Genomic DNA, 24,808 nt, shown 5'->3' on the forward strand with positions numbered 1-24,808 from the left:
GTAGCCATTTCCATGGTGAATGAGGCATCAGTGAGATCCGGGTCTGTACGGGATGCTAAGATCTCCGCTGCATCCTCAGATGCAGAATTGATAGGGAGTGGTGGCGTTGGGGCCACCAGAGGGTCCTGTTTCTTAGCAGATTACTTCTTAGTTTGCTTGCTCTCTCGCTTCTCTTTAGGGGCGTGCTGGGAAAATTTCTCCGAAGCAACTCCAGGCATGGAGGAAAACCGTGAAGCTCATCGTCCAGCAGTTTTTGGCTCCTAGAGCCACTGGTGAGTGTCTGCCGTGGCATTAGTGGAGACCTTGGAACAGAGTACCTCAAGGGACCCCTTCCGCAAAAGAGGAGCCAGAGGAGGCTGTTGCTTCTCCAGCGGGTGGGAGGGGACCGATGTCTCCTGCATTTGGGAGGGCCTTGCTCCTGAATTAGGTGCTTTGGGAGCAAAGGAGGAAGATTTGCCCCCTACCACCAAGGGGGCGGATGTATTCTGGTGGCCCGGAGGGCCCACTGTTCTTGGCACAGAGTGAGGAACCACTAGCACTTGGGACAGTGATGGTGATGTAGCTGCAGTGTATGTCGACATCAACTGAATGGGGTGTAATCTTTCGAATAAGTCGAAGTCCAGGGTCTTGTACTCCATAATTTTCTGCTCCTTTTGGAGTACTGGGCAGTCTGGCGAGCAGGGGGGAGTGGTGCTTTCCACAGTTGATGCAAGTGGGATGTGGCACACACAGAGTATCTGGTGCAGTGGATGTCCACAGTCTCAACATGTGGCACTGCAAGTGCAGCAGGAAGACATGTGCCCAAACTTCCAGCACTTGAAGCACCGCATAGGAGGAGGGATGTATGGTTTAACGTCTCAGCTGTATACCATCACCTTGTCCTTTTCTGGCAATGAATCACCCTCAAAGCCCAAGATGAAGGCACTGGTAGCAGCCCTGTTGTCTTTGGGTCCCCTGTAAACACGCCGGATGAAAAGAAACACCCTGCTGTTCTAAGTTGTCCTGGAGCTCATCGTCAGACTGCAAGAGGTCACAATGGAAAATAATCCCATGGACCACGTTGAGACTTTTATGGGGAGTGACGGAAATAGGAATATCACCCAGCTTGTCACAGGCGAGTAACGATCGGGATTAGGCTGTCTGAATCAAGACTGCGCCGTTTCGCATCTTGGACAAAGCTGTCACTTCTCCAAACTTATCCTCAAGATGTTCAACGGAAAATTGAGGCTTCATCGGAGGAAAAGAGTCCCCATCGGTTCTGCTACAGACTAAAAACCGAGGTGGATATGGCTCTCTCCATTCTCTAGCTCTACGTTCCTCAAATGGTGTAGCGAGGGAGGGAAACAATTTAGGGTTATACCTGCCGGCATTGTATTCTATCTTGCCTTCTTAGAGACGGCTGGTGTCGTACGGTCACCAGCAAGAGATGACTTAGTCTGCTTCATTGCAGGTCATCCGCCCTGTTGCCACCCACCCCAATCAGGGGCTCTCCCCATGGGCACCACCCAGCCACAGCAAAGACAAACTGGCATGATGGCTGTTGCCAGTAGCCCAGATGCCACAGGAAGACGGGCATCTACTCCTTGACATACATGAGGAGTTTACAGCTCAGGCATCAGAAGAGCGAGCCCTGTGTTGTCAGGGGGCTACCACGAAATGGGTACATGACAGCGCCACCAGAACAGACTGGCTACCATGTTGGATATTAGGTGCGGAGAAATCCAATATTGTCATGGGGGTGAAAGAGGACAGGAGACAACGGAAGAAGGTAACATACCCCGGAAAGTGTCCTCACCCAAATAGTTGAATTGCAGGTGGAGATGTAAAGCCATGACAAGAGATTCAGGAGATCGAATCCAAGGGCACTCATGCACCACGTAAGGCGTCCTTCCCCATATGGCCCACTTCTGTAGAATTTTGGAAGTGGCAGGTCAAACCATAGAATGGGACATGAACTCACAGGGCCGAAAAGTGTGAGACTACTTTTAGTCACCTCTTACGACAGGCAGGAATACCTCGGGCCTATTATACACTTGGGGGGGGGGGGGGGGGCTTGCAAAGCAGGAATGGCTACATAATAAACAAGAGGCTGTAAAAGCATGCTTGACTAGGGCAAAGATGGATACCACCTACAGGAAAATTAAAGAGGCATTTGGAGAAAAGAAGAACATTTATGAATGTTAAGACCTAAGATGGCAATCCGATAGGCCTTCTTAGCAAAGAAGATATACTGAAAGGTGGAAGGAATAGAGAGGCTCTATACGAGCAAAACAAATTTGAAAACAATGGTATAGAAAGAGACGAGGAAGTAGATTAATATTATATGGAGGATCTAGCACTGTAGGAAGAATTTTATGGGGCACTGAAAGACCACAGTCAAAACGTAACCCCCAGAATAGACAGCATTCCCTAAGAGCTACTGAGATGATTTGGAGAGCCAGCAATGACAAACCTATTCTAGTGAAAAACCTTCAGATTTCAAAGAAGAATGTAATATTCCAGTGCCAAAGAAGACAGGGTGCGTTTCATGAAACGACGCGACGCAGTCATGTTTCGATTCATGAGGGTCAGCAACTGATAAAAAAAAGGGGCCCCCCGGGTCCCAAGGTCGCGATGGCGGCGTCACTGTCCCGCCGAGATAATTTGTCCTTTTAGGACAATTATCTGAGCAAGCACCCACGCCAGCAAAAGGTTGGCGCGTGTAAACTTGTCTTTTATGAGTGACAGCCCAACACGTGCTGTTCAATAACGTAATGTATATAAAAGGCGGCAATTATTTATTTATTTTAGTCAGCAAAATGTCTTGGGTAAATCAGTATTTAAGTACGGGCAACCATGGCTCTATACAATACGACGGAGGTGTTTTATATCCGGGACCAGAGGAAGACATTGAAATGGCGGAAAGAATTCCATTAACAAATGTTAATCGTTCACGTAGCAGTAATGATATTCGAACAGTGCAAAGAGAAGATGCTGCTAATCGTATACGGTATGGAGAAAATCCAGCATACGACGATTTGGATACGAGTGGCGAAACAGTTGAATTTGAACGTGTGCCAGAAACAAGGCCAGAAGAAAGTAATCTGGGAGTGCGGCGGCGCCGCCCAAATAGACCACGAAATCGTGGCCGAGGCCACCCGAGTGCAGATACAGCAACCGCTAGCGAAACAGTGCCCTTGTTATCTCAGAGTGTCACGGACGGGGCCGCAATTAGCACAGCTGGTGTTACGACTTCAGGGCAGATAGCGATAGCGGCTGGCGCGACGACTGCTGCCGCCGCAGGTGCTGCTTACGGCGTTAAAAAACTAGTTGAACGTGTACAGACGAAAGGATATACTTTACCTGGTAGTGATTACGTAGGACCTGGAAATCCTATAAATATAGACGCACCGCGCAGTGGAGCAGATGCCATTGCTAAAGAGCACGACGTTGGATACGATAATTTGCTAAAGGAAGCAAGGGAACGACCATTTACAGAAGAAGAATTTAGACAAAGAGTTCAACGATTGGATGCAAAAGCTATAATTGATTTTGCAATTGACTGGAGTCATACACGAAATTGGCATTCATTTGTGGGAAAGTACGGACTGAAATTGAAGACAGCTGTTGAACAACGTATCGGAAAAGCTTTGTACCCGCAACAACCGAATGCCGAAAAAACAGGTATGTAAATTTAATTTTTGTTGTTTATAATAATTTTTTGGTTACATTTTTTAATTGTAACGTTTCTTGCCTTCAGAATTATGAAATTCCACCGTGGGAACGGTCTAATTGGGAGTTTATGCATGAAGGCCAGAAACGGTATGCCTATGAACAATGGCTAATGTCTCGTGTTCGCCGTGGTTTGCCTATAGATCACGACCGCCCATCAACATCTGGTTCAGCCTCTGGAACAAGTTCTGTAGACGAACATCACGTTGACGAAGAAGTATCACATAGCGAAGAAGACGAAGACGAAGAAGGACCAGAAGAACCACAACAACATTCTGAACCACAACGTTTAGTACCATACTCTGACAGTGACGAAGGTATGAGTTCGCCAATGCAGGTAGATTCAGGTAAACGACAGGCTGCAGCAGGTCAATCTGGTGGATCTAAGAAAAAAAAAAACGTTAACAGGCACTGCAGCACCATCTGCTAATGTACTGGGTGATTCTCCTAATACCCGTGTTGATCCATTACCTGCTCCTTCTATATTAGATACCGGTAACATTACAAGATATCGCAAAGTTCATAGATTTTTCACATACGGATTAGCATACAAAGTGATTGAACATGAAAAAGCAGTATGTATGATTACTCCTTTAGCAGAAATTCCCGTTGATCGGCCATTTTTGTATATGACGCCTTCTGAATTCGATTTATTACCTGATGATAGTAGAATTGTTCATTGTTCTGTAAAAGTAATTGCACGTAATCCTAGAATTGCTTTTCCGACGAATTCAAGTGATACAGAACTTGCAACATTAAATCAAAATAAGAATATGATTACAAGTGTAGGTATTAATTTGAAAATACCTGGTATTAATGTAAAGCCTACAGCATTTACTGCAAATGCACCTATGGAAACTACTTCCATAGATCATAAACGAAAGTTTGATTCCATTTGGAAGTCATGGTATGGTTATAGAAATGATGAAGCAGACTTTCTTACAAAAGTGCCTGCACATCAATTTGGACAACCAGTTAATTTAAAATATTATTATGCGTGTGTTTCTAGCTCAAAAGATAAGGGTTTACATAATTGGGGTTGGAAATGTGTACAGTCTTGTGTTTCTGAAGTAGATGCAGATGCACGAACAGGAAGTGTTATTGTTGACTATACATATACACCAACATTAGGTTTTCTGAAAATTCCAAAAGTGGCTAATGTTGATATGTTTCCTATTACAACTACTGCTCAAAATGTAATTCAAAGGTATAATATGAATGCTGATAAGCACTGTAATCCTTTTATGTCATGTGATAGTTTTTCTTTAACCCCCTTTGAACCAGCAAGAATGGAAGAACAGTTAGTAGGAGCAGTTACTCCCATCACAAATGCAGAAGTATCAGGATATGATAATTTAATAGAAAAAGCTGATATTGCTTCTGCAGGGTACAATATTAGACTTCATGATACAAATGTTCAACCGAGCCTACATGTAGGCATTAATCCTACATATGCTTTAAGCACAAGTAGTTTAAATAGTGATGTTACAAAATATACTGATACTCAAATGTTGTTTGAAGTTATTGCAGAATGTTCAGTTTATGCAGATGGTCTAGAGACACATTACCCTAGAGCAACTGTATCAAATGTTCAAGTTTCTGATATGATTTATATGTCTAATGTAAAAAGGAATGAGGAATCATCTGTTTATAAGGGTCAATATGAAATTAAACAAATGTAATTTGAAATGTAACAATTATACTTTATTTGTATTTGTTGTAATAATTGTTAATAAAATATACATTGTACAAATTCCTCTCTTTTATTTAATAATCAATATTATACATTTGAAGTAATTGAAAGAAAGCCAGAGGATACGGCTTTTTACAAGCATTTTTTAACTCATCAAACTTTTTCCACCTAATTGTACGTACACGAATATCTTTAAAATCTGGGTGAGAACAAATAACTGGTTGTGAATTTGAAATTAACAGTAATGGAGTACGTCTTAATATAGCGTCTCCTTTGTACTTTACTCTGATATTACAAGCAATTCCTTCACATACTTTTTTAAAATCCTCAATTGCACCCTCCTCTAATGAAATTTCATTACCAACAATGACACGTCTATTAACAGCATCTTGCAATGCAAACTGATTTGTTTTATTATTACAACGTCCAATGTGGCCAACATTTAAACCAAGTGAAATTATACAATCAAAAAACCAATTTTTGCCACTATTTGGTGGACCAACAATACATAATGTGTTTAATTTTTTATTTGGTACATATACACTTTCTTGCCATTGATACAATCCTTTTTTATTAAACCAAGATACAAGATTTGTTAAAAATTTTGTAACCTCGTCAGTATCATCTGCACATTGAAACAATAAAAGTTTATTTAGCCAAGCAAGAGAATCCTGAAGAGTATAATAGTAATCCCAAACATTTGTGGAATGAGAATAAAAAATATTATCTTCGGAACCAGAACACAATAAATTCTCTATTCCATGTAAATCCAAATCATTTATGGTTTTTTTACATAGTTCTAAACCCATATCCAAAAACCGTTTGAATTTTGGGTCAATCAAATTAATAAAATATGGATGACCTGATGGTATTACATTCACTAAATTTTCTGGTGGTATACAATTGTATGACATTAATATGGAAAGTACCTTTTTTGCCGTCGTTTCAGGGTTGCACCTTTGGTAGTCAGAGATTGGCTTGCGCTTTGTATGAGGCCATTTACGTGAGCCATCTCTGGTGAGTTCTTGTTGCAACTGATCATTAATTCGAGGGTTTTCCCTTTCCAATACTGAGAGGGATCCCTCGATGAAACTGACCCATTGTACAATTTCAAACTCACCAGGCACTCTCTTATGGGTTCCTCTAATCCAAACTTGTCCCCGACTTGGCCTTTTTTGCAAGAAGAAATATATGAGTATATTGAACCAGTCGAGGTCGGACATGGCTGTGATTGCTCTCCTTCGTCGTGGACATTTCTTAATTCTGGTGGCAATAAATGGGTCAACCCTAAATCGGCATCTACATCGTCTAGAGGAGTACGTGCAATCATGGACGAGGTGGATGTGGTCGTCATCGTGTTTCCATATGATAATTTCTCCAGGGTAGACTGATGCGATAGAAGCAATTCGTCTACTAAATTCATCAATATCGTTCTGTCCTCTGATGACAATGACATCAGTGTAATACCATCGTTCTGAGATTTCAGATATTCGCAAAAGTTCTGGCAACCAAACGATAATTGTGAACAAGAATTTTCGAATTTCGTCAAACAATTCAAAATTGTTAATATGTATGTCCCTAAGGGTCCATCGGTTGCTCCCAACTGGCAGTTCAATCTCGTAGCAATCCAAATGAAGACTTTCAGGGTTGGGTTCGTCAGGTGAGCTTGAACCAGCGTGAAGATCGACTGAAAGATCTCCGTCAGCGTCTCCATTAGAACTCTGCAAGTAATAAACCAGGTAAATCATCATCGTCGTCTTCTGAATCAAAGACTTGGCCCAATGAGCCACCACAACGTACACTTCTGAATAAAGGACTATTGGCACAGAACATGCACCAATGACTGTATTGCTTAATTTGTGGAGGACAAATTACACCATTTGAAAAATATGGTGCCCTTATAACCATATTAATTTTCATACCAATGAGAAGCGGTTGCAGTAACGAATTTTGCCAAGAATTTGTTAATTTATATAAGCAATTTTCACAAATGGTAAATACCAATTGCTTATAAGTAATTTCATAAAAAAAACATTTTAATTTTAAATCGACTCTGCCAGAATGTAGTAGTGTCTAAGAAAGACATTGTGGTTAAAGCGAGAATGTCCCATGGAACTGGAATTCCAGCTCTTATTTTAGAAGCTGCTTCTATTGCATCATTCACAATTTCGTTGATCATTGGGACATTTTCGCTTCTATCAAAAATATAGCATTCTGGCAGTCGATACGAATTTAACATAAAATTGAATTTTGAATATCGGAATTGGAGTAAAATGTCTTCTCGTATCGTTTCTGGTACTTCTAATTCATATACATCTAAAGCATTTGTAAGTCTTCCACAAACAGCAATCCGTGCAAGTTTGTACAAACTGTCCATTATTTAGAAATGTACTTACTGTTTCTGGCAGCTCTTCACAGACAATAGATGTGTTGGGCGTGTAGTCAGAGGACATACTGTGAAGACAACAATTTTAAGCTCCTTATATACTAAACAATTTCCGTTATCAATACCCACATGACTGTCACTCCAAAAAGACAAGTTTTACACGCGCCAACCTTTTGCTGGCGTGGGTGCTTGCTCAGATAATTGTCCTAAAAGGACAAATTATCTCGGCGGGACAGTGACGCCGCCATCGCGACCTTGGGACCCGGGGGCCCCTTTTTTTTTATCAGTTGCTGACCCTCATGAATCGAAACATGACTGCGTCGCGTCGTTTCATGATTCGAGGGTCAGCAACTGTTCAGAAAAAAAAGGGGCCACCGGGTCCCAAGGTCGCGATGGCGGCGTCACTGTCCCGCCGAGATAATTTGTCCTTTTAGGACAATTATCTGAGCAAGCACCCACGCCAGCAAAAGGTTGCCCGACACGTGTTGATAACAGGAGTTGTTTTAACCGGCTGTAGCCGAATTTTAGTACATAAGGGGGGTGATTTGGAGCTCAACACATCAAGTCCTCTGAACCGATAACGTCGACATCTACGAGCAGCAGCAGCAAGTGTGTGTGTGTAACCTTCTTTCAAGATGTATACTGTAATCTTCGACTGTCAAGGCTTCAAGACATGTGCGAATGAATTTGTTCCTAAGGACTTAGCATTCCAAATGCTGTGCGATGATGGAACAGTGTTTGCCTCTGGAAGTTACATTCTTCAATGTACAACACCGTATTACGAACTTGATATCGAATCAGCAAAATGGTTGGCCGAGAACCATCACCACTACAACATTAATTCAGTAGGAGTCTCGCTGGATAGTGCATTAAACTCCATCAAGTCAGTGGTACCAACAAACTGCACCGTACTTGTTAAAGGTACTGAAAAAGTGAAATGGGTAAGCGAGTTCTTACCTGACTGCCTAATAACTAATGTGGAGGAGAAAGGCTGCCCTTCACTACATTCTCTACGTAAGCTGAATGGTATTGGCAGGTACCAACCAGTAACTGCGAAATTGAATACAAATCTGCTGGTGAAGTGGTACAAAGAGTACTACTTAAAACATTAAGCTGAACAGTGTGGAGTAAAGAGTGTAATGGCCCCTCACAAAAGCAGGCAAGTGTGAACTGTTAGACAATTGTGAATCATGTGAAAACTGTGAAGGTTATTTTCATTTCCTAGTATTCAGGCCTTTTTTGTAAATTCTTTAAAATTCCTGATGTGTTGTGTGATGGTGTGCATCTGTGGTATAACTATTAGGAACTTGAAGAAGCAGTTGTTCGTTTGGTATATCTTTAAAACATAACTGTAATTTTTATATAATTCTTTAAACATAACTGTAATTTTATATAATAAAATTACATTTTATGTTACTGTAATCCAACTGTTATGTTTTCTATCAAAACCTAACCATTTCTCAAATGCCTTATTTCCTTTCCTGTACAATACTTTCTCTACTAGATAAATATTGGGGTATTTTGTTTTATGTAATTCATGACCATAAAACGCACCAGCAATATTATTTAGTTCAAAATCTTGCAGAGTGTATGTCCTAGGATTTGTTTCTTGGACTCCAATTATCTTAACTATATCTGTAGACCAATTTGGTTTGTATCCTTTATCAAAAATGGCTTTGTTTTTACTGATTCTTACGAACTCTCCTACTTTAAATTTCTGCTTTGATTTGTCTATGGTACGTATTTTATTATATACTGTGGATAAAAGGTGATTATCATTAACATCGCAGGGTCGCATCTTGGACTTAATGTAGGCCACATTGGCCGATGCAATAATAAGATGAATCAATTTGCTCCTCAAGACGCCGTAAATAGGCGTATAATCTTTGGAAATGAAATTTCATTAGAAGAAGGTGCTGTAGAGGATTTCAAAAATGTTTGTGAAGGAGTTGCATGCAACATTCGTGTAAAATATAAAGGAGATGCTATTTTAAGACGTACTCCATTTCTGTTAATTTCTAATTCTTAGCCAATTGTATGTAGTCATCCAGATTTCAACAATGTCCATATTAGAACTATTAGGTGGAAAAAGTTTGATGAATTGAAAAATGGAATAAAAAAGCCTTATCCCTTAGCTTTATTTTCAGTGTTGCAAATGTATAATATTCCTTATTAAATAAAAGACAAGAATTTGTACAATGTATAATTTTTATTGTCAATTATTACAACAAATAAAAATAAATTACAATTATCCTTTGTTCTGTACACGTTCAACTACTGTTTTAACGCCGTAAGCAGCACCTGCGGCAGCAGCAGTTGTCGCCGTGCCAGCCGCTATCGCTATCTGCCTTGAACTTGTAACTCCAGCTGTGCTAATTGCGGCCCCGTCCGTGACACTCTCTGGCCTTGTTTCTGGCACCCGGTTCAAATTCAACTGTTTCGCCACTCGTATCCGAATCGTCGAATGCTGGATTATCTCCATACCGTATACGATTAGCAGCATCTTCTCTTTGCACTGTTCGAATATCATTACTGCTACGTGAATGATTAACATTTGTTAATGGAATTCTTTCCGCCATTTCAATGTCTACCTCAGGTCCCGGATATAAAACACCTCCGTCGTATTGTATAGAGCCATGGTTGCCCGTACTTAAATACTGTTTTACACAAGACAGACGCAGTCATGTTTCGATTCATGAGGGTCAGCAACTGATAAAAAAAAAGGGGCCCCCGGGTCCCAAGGTCGCGATGGCGGCGTCACTGTCCCGCCGAGATAATTTGTCCTTTTAGTTGTCCTTTACAGAAAAAATATTAGAACAGGTAGAAGCTGACCTCAGAGAAGGTCATTTTGGGTTCCAGAGAGATGTATGAATGCACAAGGCAGCACTGACACTGAAAAACCTAAGTTTATTGCATTTGTTGATTCTGAGAAGGAAGAAAAAAAGAACAACAGCTATTCGAGAGCATATCACTGAACAAAACCACTTGGTGATGAACAAGGCACAAAACATATAAATTTTGCACACTGCACTAATGTTTCAAGCATGCTAGAAAAACTGAGAATTATTACAGCAAAAAAGGACACCCAAATCATATTTTAAGTGAACAAAGAGATGTAAACCAAAACTTTTCTATTTTTGAAGAGTCGACTTCCTGGTAATATCTTGTGCTCAAAAGAATATTTTTGTTGTTATGTGTTTCTCATGATGCACAAGAGCTGACATTGCAGCTCCAGCTTTCCTGTTTGCTCTGTGGGCATCCAGGACATACAAGAGCTTCTAGCCCATCTACACATGATAATCACATCAGTCCAACTGAAAGGAATAAAAAGAGATCAAGAGCTCACCTACAGATCGTAACCACTGGCTGCTGCATTGATATGTTTTTCATTCAGTTCTACTTTTTCATTTTATGGTCCCTTGATGGCAAAATGATTTTACAATCAAGTTTATACTTATATTTTGTTACTTTGTTTTTTTTATAATTTTATAGTCTCCTTAATTACAGTTGTGAACAAACACATTTGTTTTATCAGTTGAGTGATTCCCACAGTTCTAGTAATCATTTACCTTACTTTCTTGACATCTACATCCATACTCAGCAAACTACTGTGAACTACATAGCAGAGGGTACTTCCCATTGTAGCAGTTTTTAGGGTGTCTTCCTATTCCATTTATGTAGTGGGAAGAATGACTGCTTAAATGCCTCTGTGCATGCTGTAATTAATCTTGTTCTCATGATCCTTACAGGAGCAACAAATTGGGGGTTGTTGTATATTCCTAAATTAGTTCTTGAAACTTTGTAAGAAGGCTTTCACAATATAGTTGCATCTGCCTTCAAGAGTGCCAATGCAATTTCTTCAGCATCCTTCTCTCCATTATATGTTCAACTAGCTTAGCATCCACTGCTTCACTCATGTAGACCGTATAGCTGGCAGAGATTTTTTTGTTTTTATTTAATCGAATTTTTATGTTGTTCACAAATTTCAACACATTCTAAGCTTCTCACGCTAATTAAAGCCAAATAACCATGATGTTTTCCGAATGTACTTCTGACCAAAAAGGATTCTAATAGCTGGCGTCCAAAGTTTTTGTTCATCATGCTTATTGCATTCTTGTGGAGATATTTCCATAGCAACTTTCATCCCCTAACAAATATTTCTTTATATCTAACCAAGAAATAAAATACCAATTTTTATAAATTTAGCTTTAAAATTTTTTATGTAACAAAATATTTTCTTGAAAATTTTCATCCCCTACTGCACTCCCTTAGGGGTTGAATTTCTGAACATGTTTATATATATATATTATTTCTAACCAAGAAGTCAAATACCAATTGCATAGATGCAACCGTAAAAATCCTTTAGTCATTCTTCATTAATTATTTATTTTAAAAAAATTTCACCCACTGTTCTAAAACCCTTAGTGGATGAATATCTAACTGAGAAACCAAATACCAGTTTTCGTAGTTTTAGCTTCAAAATTCCCTTAATAGTAAAATGCTTTCAAAAAGCCTTTCATCCCCTATTTTACCCCCTTAGGAGTGCAATATCAGACAATCCCTTCTTAAACGATGCCTGCAGTATAAGAACCACACCCTCTTCAAACTCGCCAAGTTTCTGTCCTTAGCGATTTACACTGGTTGGTGACAAGTCAGTGAATCAGTCTGATACTGTTTCACCCCCTTAGGGGTTGAATTTCCAAAAGCAATGAAACAGGTATTTTTTAATTTCTAACTGAGAAGACAAATTTAAATTTTCATAGATTTAGCTTTAAAAATGCTATCATAATAAAATATTTTCACAAAAAAATTTCCAGGAACACTGGAACATGTTTTTTTTTTTTTTTTTTTTTTTTTTTTTTTTTTTTTTTTTTTTTTTTTTTTTTTTTAAACCAAGAAGTCATATACAAGTGTTCATAGATTAGCTTTGAAAATACTTTAGTAGCTCTTTAACTATATATTTTCAAAAAGCTTTCATCCATTATTTCACCCCCATAGAATTAAATTTCCAAAAATTCTGAAACAAACATTTCTTTATTTCTGACCGAGAAACCAAATACCAATTTTCATAGGTCTTTAACAGTGACATTTTTCAAGAAAATTCTTCATCCTCTATTTCACCCCCTTAGGGTTGGGATTTCGAAAAATCCCTTCATAACAACGCTTAACGTATAAGATCCACACCTTCTCCAAAATTCAAGTTTTTATCCTTAGTAGTTTGGGCTGGGTGATGAGTCAGTCAGTGAGAACAATGCCTTTTATATATAGAGCTCTACTTGGTATGGGTCCCACACACTTGAACAGTACTGTAGGATGGGTCGCACCAGTGTTTTGTAAGCAGTCTCCTATGTAAGCTGATTGCATTTCCCTAGTATCCTACCAATGAACTGAAATCTGCCACCTGCACTACCTGCTACTGAGCATGTATGACCATTCTGTTTCATGTTTCTACATATTGTTAACCCAGGTATTTGTATGAATTGACTGTTTACAATTGTGGCTTGTTGGTACTTAAGTCATAGGGCACCATAGTTTTTCATTTTGTGAAGTGCACAATTTTACATTTCTAAACATTTAAAGCAAGTTGCCAATCTTTGCAGCACTTTGAGATCTTATCAAGATTTCACTGAAGATTTGTGAAGCTTTTTTAGACAGTACTTCATTATAGATAACTGCATCATTTAATAAGAGATTAATATTATTATTATCTGCAATGTCATTAGTATGCAACATGAACAGCAAGGATCCCACTACACTTTCCTGGGACATACTCGAAGTTATTTGTACATCTGTTGATAACTCTCCATACACGATAATTTGCATCCTCCCTACAACGCAATCTTCAGTCCCTTCACAAATGCCACTTCAAATCCATATGGTCATACTTTTGATAGTAAGTGTAGATGTGTTACTGAATCTAAAGCTTTTAGGAAATCAAGAAATACTGCATCTACCTGACTGCACTGATCCACTGCTTTGACGATGTCGTGTAAGAAAAGTGCGAGATGGATTTTGTATGACTGATTGTGGCATTTATGCCCCAAGTTGACCTACATTTTAGGGCTATACAGTATAGAAAGGCTCACACTGCTGTATACCAACTAGGAGTTAAGAGTGGTAGCTATCCCCCTATCCCCATCCCATAAAACAATACGTGGCAACAGAGTGTGAGAACGAAGGAGCAAATAGGAACTGTTTTGTACAGGAGATTACAGAGAATGTGGTGATTTATGCTGGGAGACTTGGTGGCAGACACGTAACTTTCATTATTAGATAATGGAAATGGAATAATGACACTATTATGAAAATGATAGGTTACAACTCACCAGACAGAGGAGAGCTTCAGTTGCACACAAAAAAAAAACAGCTGTACATTTGATCTTTCAGCTAAAAGGCCTTCTGAAGTATAAAACATGCACACAAGCACAACTCACACCTACATGATCAGTCTCTGGCTGCTGAGGCTGGTTTATACAAGACTCGAATAAGATTGTTGACATTATCGATACTTATAGGTTCCTAACCATGGTTCCAGTAATTTCAAAATCAAGCTCGCACTGCAGTTAGAATATTATCAGTCACTGGGCAGCTAAACTGAATCAGAAACATGCCATGTGCAGGCACATGCAAAACACTGAAGCTAACTCCCCAGGCAGTTTAGAACAAACTCATGAGAAATTCACAGACAGTCTTCAAGTAGTATTCAGGCTGACAATACATACTTACTGCAAGTGAATATGTTATGTTCTTCAATTCAAGCAAAAGCATTATTCATTCATGTGCAATCTTGTGTGTGAGTAATTTCATGTGGTCATTAAGGTCATGTGAAGATTTTTCAGAGCCTGCAATGCTCTGTAGCTTTTATTTTTCCTTTGTTTCATTCAACACAAGGTGACATCTTTTTTTTTTTTTTTTTTTTTAAACTAGTGCTGAGACTTTCCCACAGGCCATTCCAATTTCAAGTTGATTGTCCACATGTATGAGTCCATGATTGACGGAAGAAGAAGAAGAAGAAGACGACCAGTTGAGACACTGAGACAACTTTACAAGATGTGAGGTAAGCCAACCTCTTAATGGCGAATTAGGGAACCTGCAGCTTGCAGATGTGCTGGACCTTTGCTTTATGGGTTGGTCAATGTAGCCCTCCACATGCAACAATTTGCGAGGAACAACTCATGCTTTAGGATGTCTGAAAGACTGTGTCATAGCAGGAACTTTCCTTGTATCTCATCCTAATTAATTAATTAGCTAGGCAGTAGGTATATATTTAAAAGGAACCACTACACATGGCATACTGACATACCTTGTGTGCTCCTGCAGTGGTGATTTAAAAAAAAAAAAAGAGGAAGTGCTATACGGTGTTTCTCGAGTCCCTATTGATTGTCACAGAGGAGGTCATTCTACTCACTGTAATCTACCCACTGGAAAATTACCCTCTATCACGCAATAATTAATAATGGTCAATCAAATCATCCACATTTATTTACGTTTGAAAAGTATCTGATCAGATTTTCTAGTAATATATGCGCCGACAGCTCGTCGACGCCAAGGTATTTTTCTAGTACGTTTATTCCTTGGAACAACAGAGGTACGAAAATGATTGCTCCATGATTAATATAGTTAGAGAGAGAGGGAGGAACAGCTTCGGAAGTATTCGTTTGAAGATTAGCGGATTGCTAAAAGAGTTTTATTTATTCTTCTTCGCGTTAAAGCGAGCTCGTAAAGAGGATAGTTTGTGCCGCTAGCGCGATAGTAAAGAGAAATATAAACCTGTACCAGCAAATAGCAAGAGACTTGGAACCAACACCAAACGGAACATGTATGGAAATGAACCAATATAATTTTGCCTCAGAAATAAGGTTTGTGACCATTTTATTTTAGAGTGAATGACGAATGAGTTCTCTGTCTGAATCATTGATGATTGTCTGGGCCCTGTAATTAATTGGGAAGTTTCAGCTGTGACGAAGAGAGCCTGCAATCTCTGAGTTTAGAAATCGTCCAAAAAGGCTTCGTCCACATCTGAAATTTTAGATCTGTCGTAAACTGAACGAATGGTTCAAACGATCGATTTTCCCAACTGAATGCAGCGCTTAATAATAATAACCAATGCAAAGATCTTTTCTAGCAAGCCAGCCGCTGAATATTAAGACGAAGGGCTCCACCAGAGATTCTACTAGGCTGATTTCAAGTAATTAATATAGTTTAAACTGTATACAGATAAAGAACATTTCTGTGTGAGAGTGAAAGGGCGATAAAGGCGACAGATACACTTCTGTACAGACCAAACATTACACCAAGTTAGCGGCAAGCTGCATTCACCACATATAGACTTTCATCATTTAACAAAAGTAATAATCAAAGAATTCAATTATATCACGATACATCACTATGTTTGAGCTCGGAATATATTCTACGATTCTACAACAGGTGAATGTCAAGAATAAAGGACAGTAGTTTTGTGGATTGCTTCTCTCACCTTTCTTGTAGGTGAGTGTGACCTTTGCTTTGTTCCAACTACTGGGTATGGTTTTCTGTTTGAGGGATCTAAGGTAGATTGTGATTTAAAAAAAGGCCTAACTGTCACACATTCAGTATAGAATCTATCGGGCTGTGGAACTTGGTTCAAATTTAGCAATTTCAGCTGTTTCTCAACACCACTGACACCAATATCTGTATCAGCCACCTTTGCAGTAGAGTGAGAATTAAATAGGGCAATAATGCTGGATTTTAATTTGTAAAAGAACATTTGAAGATAGAGTTCAGCATTTCTACTTCAGCTTTCCTTACCTTCAGTTTCAGTCCGTGTCTTGTCTGTGAACGTCTACACACTACACATATGACCAGAAACTCTTTGGGTTGTATGAGAGATACTTCAATACTGTACTGCTACAGTAGCAACTGAAAACTTCACGCATTGCTCTCTCGACAGCCAAATGCATTTCATTCAGTATCTCCCTACCTATTGCCCTATGTTTTGTTTTATACCTATTATGCAGTAGTCCCTGTTTCTTCACAGTGATTGTATACTGTAGGTAGTCCCTCTCATCATCAACTGTTCCACTAGGTACATATCTATTAAGTGCTTGGTCAACTATTTTTCTAATCCTGATCCACAGTTCTACTTGCTCTTCTCCATTGTTAAATGTTTTGAGTTTCTTATTGAGATACAACATTACTGCCTGTTTATCTAGTTTTCTGAACATCTAAATCCTTCTGCTTGTTTTAGTTTCCTTTTGTACTCTCATAATAATTGTTGCAACAACTGCGTCTTGATCACTGATACCAGTTTTTATGTGGGCATCCCAATGTGGTCAGGTCTATTTGTTACTATTAGATCCCATATATTTCTGTCGTGTGGGCTTCCAAACAATTTGATATAGGTAGTTCGCAGAGAATGCATTTAGTAATTGGAAAATAATTTTCCCTGAATTAACTTGACAGCATATTTAATGCTGTCAAGTTAATTACAGATTGTTACGTCCTTCCTTGCCAGTAATTTCTTCACAGATATCAGAACAGAAATCTACAATATTCAGTTATCTGCTCTTGACACACACACACACACACACACACACACACACACACACACACACACACACACACACACTTGGAAGGAACAAATGTATGTCAGCAAAGGTTCAGATTCAAGAGTGAGTTGTTTGTAATGAATGAATCAAAAGTAAACTGGAAGAATAACAGCATGGTAGTGCATAAATTATATTAAAAAAGGGTCAAGGTATGGAGGAAAATGGGAAAAGCCTGTAAATTTATATACAAAGTACATGAATAAAGGAGAAATTTAGGTATAAGTTCACACAGTACAAAAATGTTCACAGCAAAGACGAACAAGGAAAGGTTATGAAAAAAGATCACGGAGAAAGAGCGAAGCACGATCTTACACCAAATTGATGAAAATTGCTTAACTATCCCCACCACCACAGTACTAGGTATGTTAACAGTTCGTTGACATCCATTCTGAAAAGTAAAGTTGGTGGTAGTCATTGTAGTATACAACACAAGGAGCAGGGCATCAAAAGATCTAAAACATGCTTCAGAACATGGGCATAAGGTAGAAAAGCTCTTTAGGAGGTGAGGTAGCATATACACAGTATTAATCTTATCTATGGATATGGCTTAAAGAAGTATCTTTGGCACAGAGGCCGATACTGTGTGATACTATGGTTACCTATCACTGCTTTGAAGGGACATAATTCAATTTTGTTTGAGCTATGTTATCTTGATCTTATATCCAAGTACATCCTTCATCAAGGTAGTTTCAGGATAGAGAAGTGCTTATGAAATTGTTAGCGCAGATGTCACTCTCAAGAAGTCCAAGTACTGGAAGGGATAGCAATAATTGTAATAAAGATGCTGCTACAATTTTGTATGTTCAATGTGCATATGTATGAAAGTCTTCTGACTGGTTTGATACAGCCCATCAAAAAATCGTCTCTTCTGCCAACCTCTTCATCTCAGTATAGCACTTGCACCCTATGTCCTCAATTATTTGTTGGATGTATTCCAGTCCCTGTCTTCCATTACAGTTTTTCCTGTCTGTAGCTCCCTCTTGAATCATGTAAGTTATTCCTTTGTATCTTAGCCCATGCGCAATCATCCTGATCCTTCTTTTGTCAGTGTTTTCCATATGTTCTTCATCTCGCAAATTCTATGGGAAACCAACTTATTCCTTATATTATCAGTCCACCAATTTTTCAATATCCTTCTAAAGAACCACATCTCAAATGCTTCAGTTCCCTTTGTTCTGGTTTTCCCACAATCTATAAATCACTACCTACTCTGCTGTGTTCTAAATGTATATTCTCAGACATGTCTACCTCAGTTTACGGCTAATGTTTGGTACTAGTTGACTTCCTATGATCAGGAATTCCCTCCATCTGTGCTAGTCTGCTTTTTACATCCTCCTTGCTATGTAAGTCATGTGTTATTTTGCTTCCAAGGTAGCAGAATTTCTTTACTTCATCTACTTTGTGATCCCCAGTTTTGGTAGGTTTATCATTAATCTTATTTATGCTACTTCTCATAGCTTTCATCTATCTTTAGTTTAACCTCATCTGTATCACTGATTATGAGGGTTGCAATGTCACCCGCCAATCTTATCATTTACACATTTTCACTCTGAATTTTAATCCCGTGTTTGAACTTTTCTTTTATTTCTATTATTGCTTCTCCGGTACATAGATTGAACAGTAGGGACAAAAGAGGACATCCCTTTCTTGCAACTTCTTCAACCCTAGTACTTCTTTCTTGGTCTTGCATTCTTATTTTACATCTTGGATTTTATAACTATTGTGTACTACCTGTCTTCCCCTAGAGCTCACTCCTGCAGATTCCTTGACTTGTGCCATCAGGTGGTGGGTTTCCAGGTTCTGCTTAATACGTCAGGAGTCCACTAAACACAGAAACTAGCTACACGGATAGCAGGTGCTGTGTGGAAGAGACTGGGTGGTTTTTTAGGTTAGAGAGTCTCAGGAAACCACAGAAAGGGCATCCATCTAAAAGCGGCAGGTAAAACACAGTAAGGTAGTTGTAGAAACGATTGGTACTGTAGTTGTAAATTGTTGTAGCTGTGTTGGAAAAGAACCAGAGTGCCAAGCTCTAATAGAAAGCACTGAAGCTCAAATAGTTATAGGTATGGAAAGCTGGCTAAAGCCGGAAATAAGTTTGGCCAAAATTTTTTCAAATGACAACAGTGTTCAGAAAGGGTAGATTAAATACAGTTGGTGGAGGAGTATTTATTGCTGTCAGTAGTAGTTTACCTTGTAGCAAAATTGAAGTAGATAGTTCCTGCGAAATAGTATGGGTAGAGTTATATTTGACAATCAGACTAAACTATTAATTGGATCGTTTTACCGACCCCCGACTCAGAAGATATAGTTGATGAACAGTTCAAAGAAAACTTGAGTCTCATTTCAAATAGGTACCCCAATCATACTATTATAGTTGGTGGTGACTTCAATCTTCCCTCAATATGCTGGAAAGATTACATGTTTAAAGCTGGTGGCAGGCATAAAACATCATCTGAAATTGTACTAAATGCTTTCCCAGAAAATTATTCTGAACAATTAGTACATGAGCCCACTTGAAGCAAGTTGTTGTGAAAGCATTCTTAGGAACAAATAATCCTGGACAAATAGGGAGTATCATGACAGTTACAGGGATTAGCGACCAACATGCTCTTAACACCTTTTTCAGAGAGTCTCACTCCTCCTGTTCTGATCATGTAAGTGTAGAAAAGATGTGGAATGATTTCAAAAAGATAGTATCAACGGAAGTTGAGAGATGTATACCACATAAACTAATGATTGATGGTACTGACCCCCATAGTACACAAAATAGGTCAGATCGCTGTTGCAGAAGCAATGAAAAAAGCATGCCAAATTTAAAAGAATGCAAAATCCCCAAGATTGGCAAAGTTTTGCAGAAGTTTGAAAGATAGAGAGTACTTCAATATGAGATGCTTATAATAGTTTCCACAATGAAACTCTGTCTCAAAATCTGGCAGAAAACCCAAAGAGATTCTGGTTGTACATAAAGCACACCAGAGCCAAGACACAATCAATTCTTTCACCGCGCAATAGCACCGGTGAAGTCACTGATGGCAGTACCACAAAAGCAGAGTTATTAAACATGGTTTTCCACAACTCCTTCACCAAAGAAGACAAAGTAAATATTCCTGAATTCCAAACAAGAACAACTGCCAAGATGAGAAACATAGAAGTAGATACCCTCGGTGTAGCAAAGCAGCTGAAATTACTTAATAAAGGCAAGGCCTCTGGTTCAGATTTTATACCAGTCAGGTTCCTTTTGGAGTATGCTGATACAATAGCTCCATATTTAGCAATTGTATACAACCACTCGCTCACAGAAAGATCTGCACCTAAGACTGGAAAATTGCTCAAGTCACACCAATACCCAAAAAGGGAAATAGGAGTAATCCGCTGAATTACAGGTCCACATCACTAACGTCGATTTGCAGTAAGGTTTTGGAGCATATAATGTGTTCGAACATTATGAATTACCTTGAAGAAAATGATTTATTGACACATACTCAGCACGGATTCAGAAAATATCGTTCTTGTGAAACACAGTTCTTTATACTCATGAAGTAATGAGTACTATCAACAGGGGATGTCAAATTGATTCCATATTTTTAGATTTCCAGAAGGCTTTCAACACCATTCCCCACAAGCGTCTTCTAGCCAAACTGCATGCCTATGGAATATCACCTCAGTTGTGCGACTGGATTCATGATTTCCTGTCAGAAAGGTCACAGTTCGTAGTAATAGACAGAAAGTCATTGAGTAAAACAGAAGTAATATCCAGCATTCCACAAGGAAGCGTTAGGCCCTCTATTGTTCCTGATCTATATTAACAACACAGGAGACAATCTGAGTAGCCCTCTTAGATTGTTTACAGATGATGCTGTCATTTACCATCTTGTAAAGTCATCAGATGACCAAAACGAATTGCAAAATGATTTAGATACGATATCTGTATGGTGCATAAAGTAGCAATTGACCCTGAACAAAGAAAAGTGTTAAGTTATTCATGTGAGTACTAGAAGAAATCCACTAAAATGCGATGTGGGATCCACATCAGGTGAGACTGACGGATAACATTGAAAAAGTTCAAAGAAATGCAGCTTGTTTTGTATTATCGCGAAATAGGCGAGATAGGGCCACAGACATGATATGTGAATTGGGGTGGCAATCATTAAAACAAAGGCGTTTTTCCTTGCGACGGGATCTTCTCATGAAATTTTAATCACCAGTTTTCTCCTCTGATTGCTAAAACATTCTGTTGGCACCCACCTACATGGAGAGAAATGATGATCACGATAAAATAAGAGAAGTCAGGAACCACACAAAAAATTTAAGTGCTCGTTTTTCCTGCGCACCGTTCAAGAGTGGAACGGTAGAGAAACAGCTTGTGGGTGGTTCATTGTACTCTCTGCCAGGCACTTTATTGTGAATAGCAGAGTAATCACGTAGATGAATTTCGAGCATCTTGCATGATTTTCCTTTGTCGAATGCTCTTTCTAGGTTGACAAATCTTGTGAATGTCTCTTGATTTTTCTTGGTATCATTTTAAATTGTTGAATGCTTAAATTTTTTTTTTTTTTAAGTTTTGTTTCCATTAACAAGCGTAACGTCGAAACTGCCTCTCAGGTGCCTTTACCTTTCCTAAAGCCAAACTGATTGGCACCTAACAGATCCTCAGTTTTCGTTTTTATTCTGCTGCATGTTATTTTTGTCAGCAATTTGGATGCTTGAGATGTTAAACTGACTGTGCTGTAATTCTGGTCTTTCTGTCTTCAGAACTGTGTGGATTATATTTTTCTGGAAGTCTGATGGTATATCTTCAGTCTCATTGATTCTCATGTGAACCTGAACAGTCACTTGATTGCCACTTATCTCAATGAGTTAAGAAATTCTGAAGGAATGTCATCCATCTCTTCTGCTTTTCTTGACTGCAAGTCTTCCAAAGACTGGATAAAGTCTGACTCTATTAGCAGACTCACATGTCTTCCATCTCGACTCCTATTTCTTCTTCTATCAAGTAGTCAGATATTTCCTTGTCCTCGTAGAGGCCTTCAATATATTCTTTTCACCTATCCACTCTCTCCTCTGTGTTTAACAGTGGAATTCCTATTGCACTCTTTAAAGTTGACACACTTGCTTTTAATTTCAATGAAGATTCTTTTGTTGAGATGAACAATCACTACTGGTTGCAGTCAAATTCCTATACCTTGCAATTCATTTGAATGTTTCTTTCTTAGTCTGCCACTAAGTCTTTATGAAATGTCTTTAAATTTTTCACATTAATTATGAATTTTCTCTAAAAATTATTATGAGAGTAATTATTACCTGCGCTCATCACTTACATGCCAACACTTTTCTGCACCTAGCCTTACTGATGGAAAAAAATTATTTCAAGCTTCAGCATTGTGGAAGTGTTAACAATAACTTCTTTCAGCTTCTTTCTGTGCAAAACAAAATCTGTTCCTTTGTAATGTCACTATATTGTGAACTGGTACCAGCAATTTAACTATATTTGATAAACAAAATGTTCCAAGTCAGAGCAGATCCTTGTTCATATCAGAATGTAATGTTTGTACATTCTTGGTTCCAGAACTCATTTCTGCAAAAATCTAAAATCAATTGCTTTATACACTTGGCCCTAACTAAATTATTGGACTGACACAGCATTTAGCTGTCCCTAGTCCAGAATATTAGGAAGCTGAGGCTCATCTCAAATCCATGAACTTGAACATGAATGCCATTAGCCCAGGAACTCACAAAATGACACCTCCCAAGTACTTGTGAAGAGCTACGGTATATTGATAATTTTCACTTATGGACCGTCTGACAGCAACTGAATAAAACACAATCACGTTGACAGGGAATGCTTGACATAGCTGTATTGACATCTTCAACTTTTGTGGTCCTGTCCTCCTCAGTTGCGCGTAATACTACGGTATATTGATAATTTTCACTTATGGACCGTCTGACAGCAACTGAATAAAACACAATCACGTTGACAGGGAATGCTTGACATGGCTGTATTGACATCTTCAACTTTTGTGGTCCTGTCCTCCTCAGTTGCGCGTAATACTACGGTATATTGATAATTTTCACTTATGGACCGTCTGACAGCAACTGAATAAAACACAATCACGTTGACAGGGAATGCTTGACATAGCTGTATTGACATCTTCAACTTTTGTGGTCCTGTCCTCCTCAGTTGCGCGTAATACTACGGTATATTGATAATTTTCACTTATTATCAATATACCGTAGTATTACGCGCAACTGAGGAGGACAGGACCACAAAAGTTGAAGATGTCAATACAGCTATGTCAAGCATTCCCTGTCAACGTGATTGTGTTTTATTCAGTTGCTGTCAGACGGTCCATAAGTGAAAATTATCAATATACCGTAGTATTACGTGCAACTGAGGAGGACAGGACCACAAAGATTGAAGATGTCAATACAGCTACGTCAAGCATTCCCTGTCAACGTGATTGTGTTTTATTCAGTTGCTGTCAGACGGTCCATAAGTGAAAATTATCAATATACCGTAGTATTACGCGCAACTGAGGAGGACAGGACCACAAAAGTTGAAGATGTCAATACAGCTATGTCAAGCATTCCCTGTCAACGTGATTGTGTTTTATTCAGTTGCTGTCAGACAGTCCATAAGTGAAAACTATCAATATACCATAGTATTACGCGCAACTGAGGAGGACAGGACCACAAAAGTTGAAGATGTCACTTGTGAAGAGGTTCGTGCAGGATGGAGCCACTGTGTTTCCCATTGCTATGTACCTATTCCGTAGGTATGTTTAATCCCATTTAAGCTAAATAATTTTTGATAAAGAGAAATTTATTGCACTGATTAAGAATCCCCATGTTGCGGTCAAAGGGATGCAGGGAAATGATTTCAGAGGCAGAGAACCAAGCACATCAGAAGTACCGTTAAGAGTGCTATGACATTTATCGTGGTAATGTGAGTGTAATGTGTGAGTGAGTCAGGAACTGATTTCAAGAAGTCCACAAAATCGTTACTGTTCATGATAAAGGTTGGTTTTTTATGTGCAGTGTGTAGTAATAGTTGGTCTAATCGAGACGCATTTAGTAGTGGACTTGAAGCTTATAATGACAGGACAACCATAATGGTCTTACGTTTCTTGAAATATATAAGTGAGGAGTGAATGTAAGGTAGGGCACATATAAGTCTTCGGGATGACCCAATATAGTTTATACGGCCTTGCCTTGGATTTGACTGCTAGAATTATGGAGGCAGATTTAGTATGTACACAGTACTATGTGCCTTGTCTGAAAGACTGAGCAAATTAAAAAAAGCTGACAATTTTGTGTGTAATGGAACTAGCATGTGCTAAGGTGCACCTGTATAGCACTCCACTCTTGATATTTCTGACATACAGTATAATCCCACTTTTATGTTCCCGAAATTAATGTTTGCCTGCCATTTAT

At 38.8% G+C, this 24,808-nt stretch overlaps 2 protein-coding genes across 3 annotated transcripts in view; one reads left to right on the top strand and one right to left on the bottom strand.

The window, feature by feature from the left end:
• Window positions 1–24,808, bottom strand: part of LOC126201295 (uncharacterized) — a 63,444-nt gene that overhangs the window by 29,979 nt on the left and 8,657 nt on the right. The gene's annotated exons all lie outside the window — the stretch shown is intronic.
• LOC126201268 (uncharacterized) lies at window positions 2,135–4,369 on the top strand. Of its 2 annotated transcripts, none has more exons than XM_049936773.1 (2): window positions 2,135–3,663; window positions 3,740–4,369. In XM_049936773.1, exons 1-2 carry the CDS (start codon window positions 2,754–2,756, stop codon window positions 3,745–3,747), a joined length of 918 nt encoding a protein of 305 aa, XP_049792730.1. In that variant the 5' UTR covers window positions 2,135–2,753; the 3' UTR covers window positions 3,748–4,369. The 2 variants fall into 2 exon arrangements, with proteins under 2 accessions (XP_049792730.1, XP_049792729.1); XM_049936772.1 differs by having other exon boundaries at window positions 3,855–4,369.

The sequence above is a fragment of the Schistocerca nitens genome, chromosome 1 (genome assembly GCF_023898315.1).
Source record: "Schistocerca nitens isolate TAMUIC-IGC-003100 chromosome 1, iqSchNite1.1, whole genome shotgun sequence".
NCBI classification, from domain to species: domain Eukaryota; kingdom Metazoa; phylum Arthropoda; class Insecta; order Orthoptera; family Acrididae; genus Schistocerca; species Schistocerca nitens.